The sequence below is a fragment of the Alosa alosa genome, chromosome 6 (genome assembly GCF_017589495.1).
Source record: "Alosa alosa isolate M-15738 ecotype Scorff River chromosome 6, AALO_Geno_1.1, whole genome shotgun sequence".
Taxonomy (NCBI): Eukaryota; Metazoa; Chordata; class Actinopteri; order Clupeiformes; family Clupeidae; genus Alosa; species Alosa alosa.
The window spans coordinates 9,601,403-9,617,684 of record NC_063194.1 but is presented as its reverse complement, the minus strand read 5'-3'; the positions used below and the strand labels follow the sequence as shown (position 1 = coordinate 9,617,684).

Below are 16,282 nucleotides of genomic sequence, written 5' to 3'. Positions count from 1 at the left end.
CACTTTATCCAAGGCCATGACACTAAACTCAGTAACAACCTATTTGCATGTCACATTTACATGTTCAGAAAGCATGGATACATGCAGTAGGGAAAGAGAGAGAGAGAGAGAGAGTGAGAGGAAATGGGGGTGCGGAACACAGGAGGCCATGGGTGTGCCTCTCGTTTATCTACTAATCAGAAGTATTATGTGTCCTCCATACATACCCTCAATCACTAGCAGCTGGCGCTCCCTTTATGTGCTGTAATGCCCCCTGTGGAAACATAAGCTCCAATATTGCACGCACACACACACACACACACACACACACACACACACACACACACACATACACACACACACACACACACACACACACACACACACACACACACATCCCTCCAGAGGCCACCAAAATAAGGACTTCCTCAGAGTTCAAAGAGACCTACACATGCAATGTGCTGCACACACCCTGACACAGAGTCTGGGCCTGTAGGTGAAGTATAGGAGAAGAGTGAGTTGGTGGATGGAGTATTCTTTTGCTTTAAGTATACTATTCTAGTCTTTTCATTTTTAATCTTGTGCAAACTTGGCACTGTTGGACATTCTTTGCATTTACATTATGTGTTTTCAGCGGAGATAAGAGGGCGAGAAGGCTTGATTTGGGTTTTCTGTTATATCTCCAATAGTTTCTCATGACAGATGTACTAATTACAACGGGTGGCATTTGATGGATCAATTACAATAACTTAAACCCAAATAGTAACGGCTACTTTACCTTGTACCTCAACAAAAAAGTTCTAACTTCAAATTCCTGAACGAACTCCTCAAAACTAATTCAGAGGAAGATGGTAATGTTCAGATGAACGCAGATCAATACCCTTACTTTAATTGGAAAAGCAGAAATGCACACAAATGCAAGTGGTAGAACAGTATGAAATAGTTTCACCCTGACAAATACAAGGAGTAGGTTATTCCACTATTTGAACTTGCCTTAATTCCTCCTTAGTTATTGAATTCTTGAAAAGAATTGTGGGGAAACATTGACCCAGGAGTTAATACTGAGAAGAATCACGTTAAATCAGATAATAACGCAAATCTATATACAAGATTAAAATCAACTTGTAACTTGCCACCTGTAACACTGAGGCAGTCAGACTGGCCTCGAGTTTAGAGTTGAGCTGAGGGTGCCCCTCACAGACAGACTATGGACATTCACTCCACACACATCGCCCTTGTCCTGTTACAACTCCAACTGTAATACAAAATACTACCACGTGGTGTCACTATAACTGTAATTACAACGTTTTGAGACACTTCGAGCCTTATTTGCTAAAGTTCTTGATTGCTATTGTCAACAGACAGACAGACAAATAGATAAATATATATTTTTATGGTGTTCAAAAGTCTTCATTAATTTCATTAATTACTAGTCGACATAGATATATATATATATATATATATATATATATATATATATATATATATATATATATATATATATATATATAGATAGATAGATAGATACATCCGTCTATTAATTAATTGAACAAATTGGCGTTCTTCGTTGAAATTCTCCAATCATGGAACTTGACCACGGCCTTTACTTTGGCCAAGCTAGGAGCTTACTAGATTCATGTCGTCCATGCCAGTTTTGCGACCTTTCAAGAACATTACGCAACGTTTTTGTCACCGCAACGTTTTGTTGTATAGAGTAAACAATTTCACACAGTAGTCACAAGTCCCTTAAGGATTTATGAGTTAGGCTACTTGAACCTAACCAGACTGTACTACCCGTATAGGTCAAGCCATACAGTTGACGCGCTTAAGGTGCCAAAAATATCCTCTGTTAATAAGTGGACTTAACTGTAAAACGCAGAATTCAAGTTATATGTCTGTAACAGGGACGTATAGCCCACTAAGTTGTCACCCTATTCAATAGTCTGACGTTGAGATCAATTGTTGTCAAACGCTGTTTTGTCATGTGTTTATTTTCGCTATTAATGCACGCGTAAATGCTCGATGCCCAGCAGGTCATCAATCTGTCATCATGGCCAAGTTGGGATCATGGCGTCATTGACAACAGAGTCGTCGCGCCCACGGCTTGAAGCACATGGTTGAGCACAGCACTCCCCTTATCTTAAACAGACCCGTGTCGAGCAGCCTCGGCAGTGACTACAGTTTACTTTTGGGGAAAACTACTATTCGTGGTTCCCGCACAGTTGGAGTGCCTGCGTAAAAAATAGAGGAGATTTTTGCAAAATGCACTGTCTCAAGAATATTCGTGCATCAAATAGTGGCGTCCTCAAACTACTCGCCCAAAATGCTGTGGGCCAGACTCGGACTGGAAGTAGGGGCACAGGTGTACTACGTCCACGGCCCGTCGCAGTTCCATTCAGTACCAATGGCGCTTCAGCGCTCAGCCAGCAGACGTGCCATCAGCACAGGGTCTCCGACGCAGAGCAGGTGCAATACAGGTGTGTAATACATTTCTCTTACCGAGGAGGGTCCCAAAAGGGTTTAAGAAAAGTTATGTTACAGTAACCTATGTTAAGATGTGTAATGCATTGGTTCTCAAACTTTCAAGCCCCACCTGACCCCATCAACTCGGCAAAATGGTAATGTTATTGTATTTCCTGTCTTGGTCCGCTGGATCAGATGCTATTTTAAGTCATATGTCGGTCTGTTTATGACTCCTATGTTTGTGTGTGAAAAAACAAACAAAATATTCCTCCTGTTCATGCACTCCACCTGACATGTCTCTGTTCCCCACACTTTGAGAACCACTGGTGTTATGACACTGCCCCCCATAGAAGGCTTCACTGAAGGCCCCTGAGTCTAACTTGGGTCATTTTGGGCATTGGGGTTTGGTTAGATTAGAAGATATCGGCACTAATAAGAAAAGAGTAAAGTTTTCAATTTAGAAACAGAGATTGACAAAATCATCATTGAGGGCTTTTTGCACAGAGGTGTCCATCCATCTGATGTATTGTTTCTGTGCTTTTAGTAAAGGGGCGGTCACTGGTCTGGAAGATCTTCTGTTCTACACGATCACCCAAGGAGAGGAGAAAATCCCTGTCTCTCGCTTCATTGCTGTAAGTCTTTCTCACTGTCCTGTCTCTCTTTTGTACTGATGATGCACAGCCCTGTTAAAATGCTCTGTAACATTCCTATTTAATGGTAACTTGTGCTTCATATAGACTGTTTCAATCTGTTCCTAGAGAGTTTTTGGTTGAAACGTTCAAAACCAACGCAGATACTTTGAAATGAAAATTAATCTGACTTTAGCATAATGCTCTACAAAATATTGACTTTAAAACCTGTTTTTTTTTTTTTACATTTTTGTTTTTTCGCAAGTTACCAGCTCAATAATGTTTTCTGTTTCCGAGAAATGTCTTAGGAATGCATCTGTTTGTTTATGCAGTCAAAAGTATAGGCACACGTCGGACACTGTACTTCTGTATAAACACACTCACCAGTCAACTCTCATATCCTACACCTGCAGAACTTCCTACAGCTACATGGATTCTGTGTGTAGTTCCTGAGGGCACGTGTAAGAGGAGATTGCCTTTCAAGAACCAGAATGTTGAAGTGAAAACAATGTTCACACAGTCACAGGTCTCAGCCTAGTTCGTGACACGTTAGAAACATGCCAGAGCTGTGCACATACGCAGTCACATGCATGGATATACACGCAAGGTATTTATGTTCAGGCACTGTATGTAGGCCTTGTTGCCAAATAACACAGCAGCCTGTAGACTTGTTTCACAATGCACAAGTTAAAGCATGATTGATCATAGACAGTGTTTCTTCATATTCTCATGTAAATCAATGCATGTTGGCTTTCTTTAAGTTGGCAATACTAAAAGCAGCTTTTTTGAGCCATGTTGCAGTGCACTGTTCCTACAGTAGATACTGTTCAAGCATGTTCCTGTTGACGTCCCTTTTGTTTGGAAAATCATACTATAAGGCAAACCTCACTGAGAATTAGGTTACACTTTACTTGAAGGTATCTATGGGTTTTCATGGGTTATCAGGCACCCAAGACCAAGGCCTGGCCACTATGTGCTGCTAGTTGCATCTCCTGAATCCTTTGATCATCTGGCTCAGCCATTCTCTAGGGTCACAGAGAACCTTATTAGCCAAAATGAGTGGTATTTCAAGTGTATGCAATTGTGCTATGCAACATATTCATGTTTGGTCTTTAATTGATCCTTGTTACGTGTGCAGCAGTCTGATCATTATCTGTTTCATTATAATCTGAAATACGTGCCATAGTTTTATAACCCAACTAGTCCCATATCTCTGCTGTGCCTGGATTAATGGGGGTAGAGGGTTATCATAAGGAAACTTTTTGAGCAATGTTGTTGGGCAACCACATAACCAGTTCCATTTATTCAGAAATAAATGCCCAATATCAATGGAAACATGCCAGAACCACAATAATGAGGAACATTGGCCAGCAACATTGCTCAAAAGGGATTGGCTGGTGAGAGAAAGTGGAATAGTATGGAATGTATGTCCAATATTCCAATATGTTGTTTAATGTTCTGCATTATGGCCAATATTCCAATATGTTGTTTAATGTTCTGCATTATGGCCAATATTCCAATGTGTGGTTTAATGTTCTGCATTTCTCAGTGGGTCACTTTGGCACTAAAAGTATGATTCTACTACATATACCTGTATGATATCTGTACTGTTCTTGGATAAATGGATAATGTTAGGCGTCAGGGTAGATATCACTTCTTGTTGTCTGTTTTGCATCAACAGCCAATTGCATCATTGATTAGGGTAGACTGGATGGCTCCTGCCTTTGCCACTGTTACTGTATGATTATCTATCCTTTGCTGTGGGGTACTTAAACCCTGTATAATTCTGTGTCAAGTCAGACGCATGGAGTACATTGTGCTTTGTGCGTGCCTCTCTCCTGTATACAGCCAAATTAAACTCTGCGTCTTGATTGTACTTCTACGTGACTGGATCTTGTGTCTCACTTTGGTATGCAATATTTCTACCAACACCGTTATGCGTTAGGAGTGGGTTCTATGGTAGAACCCCAAAGACTTGAGAGTGTTGGTCTCCTCCTCTTTTCCTGCTACTGCTCTCCTGAGTGTGGGGATCCTTGGGTCCCCTGCTCTGTTCTTTCACTATGTTGTTCTCTCTCTCTTTTCTTCATGTTGCAGGTTTGGTATTGTTTTATATCTCATGCATTTAGGTTTTCCTAGTTTATTTGGTTTAGATTGGTTTATTTATGTATTGGTTATAGCTATACTTAAACCTTTTGGTTTCATCTCGCATGCAGTTTACTTGATATCTGTAATATTTAAGCTACCATGTATTGCATTAATAAACTGTTCCTTCATTTACAATTCATATAACTCCTGATGTGCCATGCAATTGCATCTAACATTTGGTTTATAATCTGTCTGGTAATATTGTAGGTTATTTACTAATCAAATAGAGTGTGATTAATGTAGTGTATTTCCTGCAATAACCACAAATCTAATGCATTATACTGTCCCATAAAGTTCTGACACCTTCCAGTGAGATGTTTTCTGTTGTTGCTAACATTTTGACTGTCCTTAGGACATGCATACTTACTCACCATGTAGCTAACCAGTAGTAACTAACCAACAGAAATCTTATTCCATTTTGTAGAGACCAAAGGGTTATGACAGGACAACTCTGAATATCAACAGCTGACCATCAGCCACTGTCTTACACCCCCCCCCCACACACACACACACACACACACACAGTCAGGTGACATAGCAACACACCTGAAACTAAAACTACAGAATGACAAACCTGCAAGAGACCCTAATAATAGCAAACAGGACAGCTAAGAAATTTACAGGCTCACGGGTAACATAAGTTTACGCAGGGCAGCTCCCCCCTGCTCCTGCTCTGCATGTTCTTGATCTTTCCCTGATTGGATTCATCAGCGCCGCTCCTGATTAGCTGAATCCACCTGATTAGTCAATCAAGACCCTTTTAATAAGGCTGCATCAATCAGGCATGCCTGGAGCATGGCCAGGCAGAAGACATGTAGATACTCTACATACTATAAGTATATATACTCTTTTGATCCCGTGAGGGAAATTAGGGTAGAGTAAGGTAGTCTGGGAAAACAATAGTCTTAGCATACTTACGTCTCCAACTGATTTCAGACCCATATTGCCATTCTGAGCTGTGTATGGGTGCTCAAAACAAATAACACCCTAAGATGCAAACTCAGCAATCGAATCCCGCTATACCTAAACCTCAGGGATTGCAGCTCTGAAGCTGCAACAGAAGTGGTGTCTACTTTCCTAAAATGTCATGTTCAACATGCATAATTGCAATCACACAGTAGACCTGTTTACATTTGTTTTAAAAACATTAAAACATTTGTCATTGGTGATCTGCAAGTGCTCAGCCGAGACGCGATTCACACGTGTTCAAGGTGTACAGCCAGAGACTACTTGTGTTTAGATTTCGCTATTGCTAGCATAACATTCATCAGAACTCCCATTGTCTGAGAACGCATTAACGTTTACACTACAAAGGATATGTGGTCAAATGTGTCTCTGACCAGTGGTTTGAGTGATTGGATCATGATGTGCTTAAGACACATTTTGAAAATGAATGTAAACTGGTTCAGTGTGTGCCTCTGTGTAGCACATGTTTGTATGCAAGAAGCCAGTGATCAGACACGAGGATGTGAAAATAGCTTTAGCCTCTAGCCTTTAGCAAACACATGGTGGTCCAGAAATAGACAAACACATACAAACACATGCACAGTCACACACACACACACACACACACACACACACACACACACACACACACACACACACACACACACACACACAGACACATAGACACGCACACATATACACACAAATGAATACACACACGCGCACACACACACACTCACACACACACACACACACATGGATGACATGGTTTCCATTCAGCAGTTGAGATAGTGCCCAGTAGCTAACAATTCTTCACATCACTGTACCTGACTTCCATATTTCCGTCAGTGGGCTCAGATCCATGACCTCTCCAGCTTCTGATCTGTTCATCACAGTTCCCCTCAGGTGGAACACGGATGGCTCCAATGTGATCTACAGTATATGTGTAGTTACAGTATAACATACTCTGTTATATTCGCATTAAAAGTATATTATCACTGTATACGTGCTGAGTAATATAATCATGGCAGTGGAAATGTTGGCATACTGTATTTTCAGAGGGCTATATACGCCGGTTTGAAGTCAGATAAAGTGGGTTTGGGTGCTGGGATAGGTGTGTGTGTGTGTGTGTGTGTGTGTGTGTGTGTGTGTGTGTGTGTGTGTGTGTGTGTCAGAGAGAGAGAGAGAGAAAGAGAGAGAACAGTTGGTGAACAGTGTGTAATTGGGCATGTCTTGTGCAGGCTCTGAGGAGCACGGGGCTGATGCCCTCCGACCCCAGACTGAGGGACTGCATGCGCCAGCTGCAGCAGTCCATCCACGAGTCCATTGGGACGGTGATGATGGACCAGGAGCTTTTCAGGAAGTGAGTTTGCCCCTCAAAATAAGTGTGCGTTTGTGCCTTTTGGCCACCCCTAATGGCGCGTCTCTAACGGTTGACCCGAGTGTGAGTGAGAGAGTGCTGACCAAGTCTGGAGTTTTACGATGGTGACAGCTGTGTAACATACACTCCATCCTGGGGGGCGTGGTGTCATAGTTGGCAGAAAGGACTGTCTCATGGGGAGGTAACTTTAAAAAAGTATTCCTGGAGAATCCTGGGCAGTGCCAGCCATGTGCTTGTGTCTGCTTATCGCTCATGGCTGTGAAGATCTTCTCAGACTTGCACGTAGAGATACATTTGGGTAAACAATCATACTCAAGTGTGTTTCCTTTTGTGAGAAACTTCTAGAAAGCTTCAGAGAATGTATGTAAGCACAGCTGTGTCTTTACGTAGTTCACATTTCATCTGCTGTCTCTGCCATTAGAGGGTCACCTTCTCATTATTACCCCCTAACCCCCTCATTGTGTGTGTGTGTGTGTGTGTGTGTGTGTGTGTGTGTGTGTGTGTGTGTGTGTGTGTGTGTGTGTGTGTGTGTTTCTCAGATGTGTGGGCAGCAACATTGTGCTTTTGACAAAAGCTTTTAGGAAGAAGTTCATCATCCCTGACTTTGAGACGTTCATCTCCCACATCAATGAAATCTATTACTCTGCACAGCAACAGGAAGGAGGACAGGTGAAACACACACACACACACACACACACACACACACACACAAGCCACATTTACAGGTATTGTGATTTGCCATTTAGAATGAATAGATATGTCTCCATATAGCCATTGAGCACACTCACATACACACCTTCTCTAGTTCACAGAAACGGTCTCTCTTACTCATGAATGCTCATGTGATGTGTGACAGGTGGCAGACTACATTCCACAGCTGGCTAAATTAAATCCGAAGTCGTGGGGAGTTTCCCTCTGCACAGTCGATGGCCAGAGGTAAGACTCTCAAACACTCACTTCCAGATTTGTTGAAATGTCCAAACCAAAGACTGCAGACAGCAGTGTAATGATAGCCCCCCTCGGCTTAGTGTTGGCTGTACTATTCAGAGGTAAGGTAAAACCATGTGTCATTAACCAAAAGCGATCATCTGCGTGAGCCTACCATCTTTCCTGATCCCAAAAAACAGCTGAATCAAGATCAGTTGCATAAGTCTTGACCTCAGTATTTGCTCCACCACTGACCAGGAACTCCTTGCTCTCTTGGCTCCTGGCTGTCTCAGAACAGTTGGGGGGCGACTAATTATGACTAATTTGTCATGATTGGAAAAGGATTGGCAGAAGCATTGAAGTGAAAACTCAGCAGTCCTCCTCTCTCTCTCTCCTCTCTCTCTCTCTCTCTCTCTCTCTCTCTCTCTCTTTCCCTCTCCGCAGGCACTCGGTAGGGGACACGCGTGTGCCATTCTGCCTGCAGTCCTGTGTGAAGCCATTGGAGTACGGCGTGGCCGTGAACGAGGCAGGAAGTGAGGCGGTCCACAAATATGTGGGGAAAGAGCCCAGTGGACACAAGTTCAACAAACTCTCACTGGATGAAGATGGTAAGATATCTCTTCCCGAATCTAAACTATATTTAATCTTCTTACTCACGCTCTTAAGCACACTCATTGACTGCTTGTCTTGTGTGATGGTTCTATGCCCTCTCTGTGTATGCGATTCTATATTCTCTTTCACAAATCTTGCACAATGCTTATGTGCAACAACACACTGAAAAAAAGGAACAGAGTATCAGGACAACAGATTTCTTATGTGACAACAGGATGATTGATGTGTCTTGTCAGAGTGTTGTTTGGAAAGTTCCTGAGGTGCCTCTGTAAGAACAAGTGGTGTTGTAATGCTGCAGGGGTATTCTAACAGTGTGTGGATTTGACATTGGGTCATCAAAAGCCTCTAATCACATGCACGCCCTCATCTGCTGCCAGGAACAGACACATACTCACACTACAGAGTACATAAATAAACAGCAACATTAATGCCAGATATTTGTCACAGATTTGATCAGCAAATTTAAATTAGAAATTGTACAGTTAGATTGTTTATTAATATAAATGATGTATATTTTATGCAATTAGCTGTAACTTCATCATCCAGATAATTAATTCTGTCCTGCTGGATCTTGTTTGCTATTCTCCTCACAGACAAACCACATAACCCCATGGTGAATGCAGGAGCCATAGTTATCAGCTCGCTTATTAAGGTAAGGACACAGTACAAGGATTTACACAACGTTTTATTGACCACTAATGGACAAATACTAGAACTTTCCAGTGAACTGAGTCACTATGCACACACTGTTTAATTTCTCACTGGGTCAATTCAAAAGGGAAATAGGTAACTTACAGTAGTAATTTGGGTTACTGTTAGGAGACATATATGCATAGGCAGTCTTATATGGAGTTTCCGTGTTTATCTAGTTGTTAACTGTTAGTATACAGTGCCTATAAAAAGTATTTCCCCTTTTATTGCTTTAATAAATGGAATACTATTTGTCAATTTAAGTAATGTTAATTAATTAAAATTATATAATGCAAAATAAGCCATTGCATAAATATTCACCCCCCTTAAAGTAACTGACCTAAATCAACAGCGGTCCAGCCTAGTCTCACAATTAGTTAAATGGAGATGGCCTGAGTGCCGCGAATGTGCATAGTATAGTAATATAAATCAACCAGTATCAGGTCAATCAGTATTGGAATTATAATGTGGAATTATAGCCAAATTAATTAATCCTGGCTATAATTCCACCATGAAGACAAAAGAACACTCCAAACAACTCAAAGAAAAGGTTATTGACAAGCATAAGTAAGGGGATGGATACAAAAAAATGTTCAAGCCACTGAACATCCGCTGGAGTTCAGTGAAATCCTTCATTATGGAATGTAAGGAATACGGCAAATGTGCAAATCTGCCTAGAGCAGGTCGTCTCCACAAACTGAGTGACGGTTCAAGAAGAATAATGGTGGGGAAGGCCACAAAGGCAAATTAATTAATCCTGGAGGACAATCTGATTTAGTCTGCAAGAGAACTACGAATTGGGAGCCTACAGCGAAAACTAAACAGATATGGTTTAAAGACAACAAGGTAAATGTTCTGGAGTGGCCGAGAGAAAGCCTGTAGCTGTAGCTGGACTTAAAAAGGGCTGTTCACACTTTCCAACCTTGCAAAGCTTGAGCAGTTTTGCAAAGACAAATGGAGTAAAATTGCAGTATCCAGATGTGCAAGCCTAATTGAGACCTATCAATGCAGACTCCATGTTTTGCTCAATTGCGGTCAAAGGTGGATCTACTCAATGCTGAAGGGGGTGAATATTTATGCAATCACTTATTTTGCTTTGTAGTTGTAATACTAACATTACTTTGTAGAAATCTGCTTTCACTTTGACATTAAAGAGGGGATTTTTGTAAATTATTGTAAAAAAGGCCAAATTAAATTGATCAAGATTCCATTTATAAAAGCAGTAAAAGTTGAAATGTCCAAGGGTGGTGAATACTTTTTATAGGCACTGTGTATTTGGCCTTTATTGAGGTAACAGTGTGAATAACAGTGAAGAGAAGGACAGGAAGTGACTGAGAGAGAGTGGGTGGGATCGGGAAATTACCTGGTAGGACTTAAACTCTATGTACCCTTTGTTGTATTGTGCTATATTAGTATTTTAGTGTCCTTTGTTGTTTTGAAATGCAGAAACCTCTATTTTGTATGTGATACATCATTAAAGGTGATCAGTAAAAGGTCTTTAGTTGCCCAGCTTAAACACACATTCCTGTAATTAAACAAGCCCAGACGAAAATCTGACAACAATATCAGTAACAATCAGTAACTTTAGGACAACTGCAAATTCAATAATTACAAATTGCAATTCTTGAATTTCCCCTTGGGGATCAATAAAGTATCTAGCTATCTATCTAATACGGCCTTTTTGTCTATAAAAATGAATGCTGTCCCATTTTAAAGCATTTGAATATTTCTTGAAGTAGACATCATACAGTATCATCTATTTAATCAATCTATGTGTCTGTTCTTAACATCTCATCTTCATCTCTTGTAGCCAGGAGCTAATAAAGCAGAGAAGTTTGATCATGTGAGTATCCGAAACTATATTTCATAACATATTTCAAAACCTAAAAGTAATACCTTCCAATTGATACATTAACATAAAAAATCATGGTCTTGAGTGTCAAGTATGGTATTCTCACACCTTGTATTTTGATGTACAATCAATATGTGTCTATTAAGATGTTGCAATATCTCAAGAGAATGGCAGGGATGGAATTTGTAGGCTTCAACAACGCTACGTAAGTTTCACATACACAGTTTTTCATAGGTTGTAGACCTAGAGTCTGGAATACCTATAACCATTTGTCTTCCTCACTACTGATCTGGGCATTGAAAAGCTGACCGAACTCTTCATTTTTACAGCTTTCAGTCGGAGAAGGAGACGGGTTACAGAAATTACGCTATTGGATATTACCTCAAAGAGAAGAAGGTGGGTTTGAAAAAAAGTTTTTTTTTATTCTCAGGTTTATTTATTATTTTGCCATGGTAGTAATCTGTTCCTCTGTCTCCAGTGCTTCCCACATAACTCTGACATGAGTACTGCGCTGGACTTCTACTTCCAGGTAAACCTCAACAAGGCAACATTAAAGCGATGGTTCGGAGTAATTTCACTCTAGGGTCCTTTGCACCATGACCCCGAGCCAAATACCCTCCCAGAACCTGTTTTCCCTTGGTCGAACCCTGGTCGAGTAGCGCGATTACATTAAAGTTTTTTGGTAGCCTATATCCAGTTTTTAATATTTTTTTTCCGAAGTGTTTACAACTTAGTGTTAACTAATAATTGTTGCAAACTGGTACTACAAACAAAATATTAGTGCATTCCTGGATCTACATCCTTATGCATGCTTCCTGCCAGGACTTTTACGGGCTTTTCCCAAATTCCCAAAAAAAGTAACGTTGACGCAGCGGTAGATAGTAGCAGAGAGTAGAATCCATCAGGCAAGTGTTATTTAAATAAACTCCTGGTGTACTTACAAACTTTCCAATGCCTCGTTTTATGAGTACAGAACATAGTTGTACTACTGTAGAAGTTTCGTACCATTCAGGGCATTATTAGTGGGGTAATTTACGAGATACTCTATAGGTTCCATAAGCGCCTGCAGAAAGTCATTCGTTTCTGACAGCGCTACTCGACCAGGGTTCGACCAAGGGAAAACAGGTTCTGGGAGGGTGTTTGGCTCGGGGTCATGGTGCAAAGGACCCTAGGGTGAAATTACACCGAACCATCGCTTTAAGGAAAGCCAACTGCATCTTAGAAGACTATACCCATGTCATACATAGAGTTTTTGAATGGCTGCCCTCTGGCAGGCGTCTGCACAGTCTAGGACTAACAGGAGGAAGGCTACCTTTACTTTTGAGGCTATTCACCTTTTGAACTTGAATATGCTCCCAGCCCCCTCCTCTGTCTTGTTCTTTTTTGTCTGTTCTGTTCTTTCTTTTGTCCTGTCTTATATGTTGTGTTATGTCTTATATGTAACTATGCCTGCATGGGGATAAATAAAGTGAATTGAATTGAACAGAATTAAACAGCTAATTTCTGCGGACAGTGTTCCCTGTGCTGTCCTTACTCCTAGTGCTCTCCTGTAGGCTCACCTGTGTAAAGGCCCTTTCTCTCTCCCCCGTAGCTGTGCTCGATAGAGGTGACGTGTGAGTCGGGGAGCGTCATGGCTGCCACGCTGGCTAACGGAGGGATCTGTCCAATCACAGGCGAGCGTGTGCTGAGCGCCGAAGCTGTGAGGAATACATTGAGTCTCATGCACTCCTGTGGAATGTATGACTTCTCTGGAGAGTTTGCCTTTCATGTGAGTCTCTCTCTCTCTCTCTCTCTCTCTCTCACTCTCTCACTCACTCACTCTCTATCTCTCCGCCTACACACACATACACTGTCTGCTGTTCTCCTTGTGAACTCAGAGTTATTGTTATTATGTTATTCCCAGGTGGGCTTACCTGCCAAGTCAGGTGTGTCAGGTGCCGTGCTCCTCGTGGTCCCCAACATCATGGGAATGATGTGCTGGTCTCCGCCTCTGGACCGAGTGGGCAACAGCGTCAGAGGAATCCACTTCTGCCAGGTGCTACTCACACACACATGCCTCTGTGGTGATTGATACACACACACACACACGCATTCACATTTCATGCAGTACGTTTTTCAAATTCACTCCTGGCCCCATGTGCTTTTGGCTAAAGAATATGTACATGTGTCTCAGGAACTGGTGTCACTCTTTAACTTCCACAACTATGACAACCTGAGGCATTTTGCCAGGAAGCTGGACCCACGCCGACAGGCTGGTGATGATAGGGTAAGGGTATTAAGCAGAAACAAGAGAGAGCTCATTTGTATATATATATTTGTTTATATAATAGGGTTCACTTCAATAGCGTTGTCAATATGTCAAATTTAACAAATAGTCAAATGTATATATTTTGTTTCTTGACTTTGTGATGGTAAAAAGACAACAGAACTGCTGCTAGACACTTGTATGATCAATTATTGTGCAGACAGTATTATGATGTAGGGTGATGTTTTTCTCTCTTTAGAATAAGTCTGTGGTTGAACTCATGTTTGCTGCCTATAGTGGAGATGTGTCAGCGCTCAGACGGTAAGTCATAAAATGGTAACCACATGTTATGAATTGTTATGCAGTAATTTAATCAATCCATATTAACTTCACATACATCTTTTACTACAAAACTGAACTGTGATATGGCCATCCCTTGGCCTTTTCAGTGATTTTAAGGACTTCTTGATATATGATACAGCTTGAGTGTATGAGTAATGCTTTTAAATCATTAGAGCCTTCCTTGCTTAACTGCATTTTTGTCCTTCTCCAATTCTCGCTGGTACCAATCCACCCATCCATCCTGCAGGTTTGCTCTGTCCTCTAAGGACATGGAGTTGAGTGATTATGACCGGCGGACAGCCCTCCACGTAGCAGCGGCTGAGGGTGAGTAGAGTACACTTCTCATCTGTGGCCCACCAGCCATTTCTCAATCCTCCATCCTCTACTTAACCACTGTAGCATCATCCATGCCTCTCCCTCACACACTCATGCCGCATATACCCACAGAAGGAATACCTCATGGAGGGTCATTCCTTAAGTCATTCACTTGTGTCTCAATTCACCCATTCATTTTTTGAGTAGTTTATTCATTCATTGTTCTGTTCACAACACATGCTTAGTTTGGGTCTGTTGTCTTTCTGCATGTCATGTGTCCTAACCTGCATCTGTAAAGGTCATGTGGAGGCCGTGCTCTTTCTAACTCAGATCTGCAAAGTCAACCCACTGGTGAAGGACAGGTGAGACCACATTCCACACCACTGTCATCCCCTCATTTCACTCACTCTGCCATTGTCTCCCTCTCACTCCTGCGGCGAGGTGACTAATCCCGCTCTTCATATAAAGGTCACTGTCTCTCTCTGGCCTTTCTAGATGGGGAAACTCCCCTCTCGATGACGCCCTCCAGTTCTCCAGGGACGACGTAGTGAAGATCCTGCAGGAGTACCAGACGTTGTACGCACAAACAAATACCTCCTGTCCCTCTGAACCTGCGCTGGACCTAGATGGGCAACAGAAGCTAGACGCCCTCAAAGGCCTGGTCTGACTGCAGGCAGAGTGAGGCGCTTGCAGACAATCTCTGTCACTGAAGCCATTGAATTGGTTCATACAGAAAACCGAGAAGCAGGAGATTTAAGCCTAAATTTCACATTCAGTGCCATTTAATCTCACTGTTGTCTAGGAGTAAGTACCTTATAGATAAGGTCTCTTTTTTGCTCTTCTTTCTTATGGGACCCTATGATGGATGTAAGGGTGTCTATCAATGCAGTTTGAATTTCGATTATGAAAGGTTACCAAATAACCGTTGAGCACTGGCAGTTAGCTGCTCCTTGATACTGTGAGTGACAGTCCTGCTGATTGTGTTAGAAACAGGCATTCACTGAGTTGTGTACAGTGCTAAGATGTTTATAATTATGAGCTCAGTAATGTATTTAAATTGGACATATTTATTTTTGTAAAAAATCTATTGTGTTTATCAGCTGTAAGTATATGTGTGGTCATGTACACAGTGAAATATGTGTGAATGGTGAATGAACAGGTTGTACATACAGATTGAAGACGGGTGTTTTCAGTATCAACACCCAGATGAGATAAGCTACTGCAGCCAGTAAAAACACACCTACCTCACTGCCAGTTATCAACAGTGAAAAAGAAATGAGCAAACTGATAGGCGTGACAGTAAATCACTATGTCAAATACAGAACTTCTTCTGTGGTGGGTGCTGCTGAAAGAATGAGAACCAGCAATAGATGGTTCCTTTGTAATATTGATGTAACAGATTACATAGTTGCTCATAAAATGGTTTTGAGACCTGGCTTAAAGATCTACCTCTTATAGAGACAGGCCAGTTGAGCTCTGGTGAGATAACTGTGTGGACAGGACAGGACACCACACCGTGCTTTTTGCAGTGAACCTTTTGTCTCCTTATATGCTGTGTTGGCTGGAGTTCAGAGTATCAGAGGAGGTAGGAAACTGCAGGGATTGTGGATCACGTTCCGGTATTGTTGTATATACGCACACATCCATGATTAAAGGTTTATATTAAAAAAAAAAAAACTCCTTCATGTTTCAAATGAATGATTGAGCCTGATTGAATTACATGAAATGTAATGATATGTATTCTTTTTTTCCTTTGA

At 41.5% G+C, this 16,282-nt stretch overlaps 1 protein-coding gene across 1 annotated transcript; it reads left to right on the top strand.

Moving 5' to 3' along the window:
* Nucleotides 1–2,144: 2,144 nt before the first annotated feature.
* On the top strand, nucleotides 2,145–16,266 carry gls2a (glutaminase 2a (liver, mitochondrial)). The gene is made up of 18 exons (XM_048246703.1): nucleotides 2,145–2,456; nucleotides 2,987–3,074; nucleotides 7,403–7,524; nucleotides 8,082–8,211; nucleotides 8,399–8,478; nucleotides 8,914–9,077; nucleotides 9,675–9,733; nucleotides 11,582–11,614; nucleotides 11,770–11,828; nucleotides 11,953–12,019; nucleotides 12,102–12,152; nucleotides 13,215–13,391; nucleotides 13,527–13,658; nucleotides 13,797–13,889; nucleotides 14,128–14,189; nucleotides 14,458–14,534; nucleotides 14,824–14,887; nucleotides 15,021–16,266. The coding sequence occupies exons 1-18, from the start codon at nucleotides 2,242–2,244 to the stop codon at nucleotides 15,190–15,192; spliced, it is 1,845 nt and encodes a 614-aa protein (XP_048102660.1). The 5' UTR covers nucleotides 2,145–2,241; the 3' UTR covers nucleotides 15,193–16,266.
* The last annotated feature ends 16 nt before the right edge of the window (nucleotides 16,267–16,282 follow it).

Coding starts and splice junctions, on each gene's coding strand:
- gls2a (XM_048246703.1), top strand. CDS start 2,242: ATGCACTGTCTCAAGAATATTCGTGCATCAAATAGTGGCGTCCTCAAA. Junction 9,734..11,581: donor TTATCAGCTCGCTTATTAAG/GTAAGGACACAG, acceptor CATCTCTTGTAG/CCAGGAGCTAATAAAGCAGA. Junction 13,659..13,796: donor GAGGAATCCACTTCTGCCAG/GTGCTACTCACA, acceptor CATGTGTCTCAG/GAACTGGTGTCACTCTTTAA.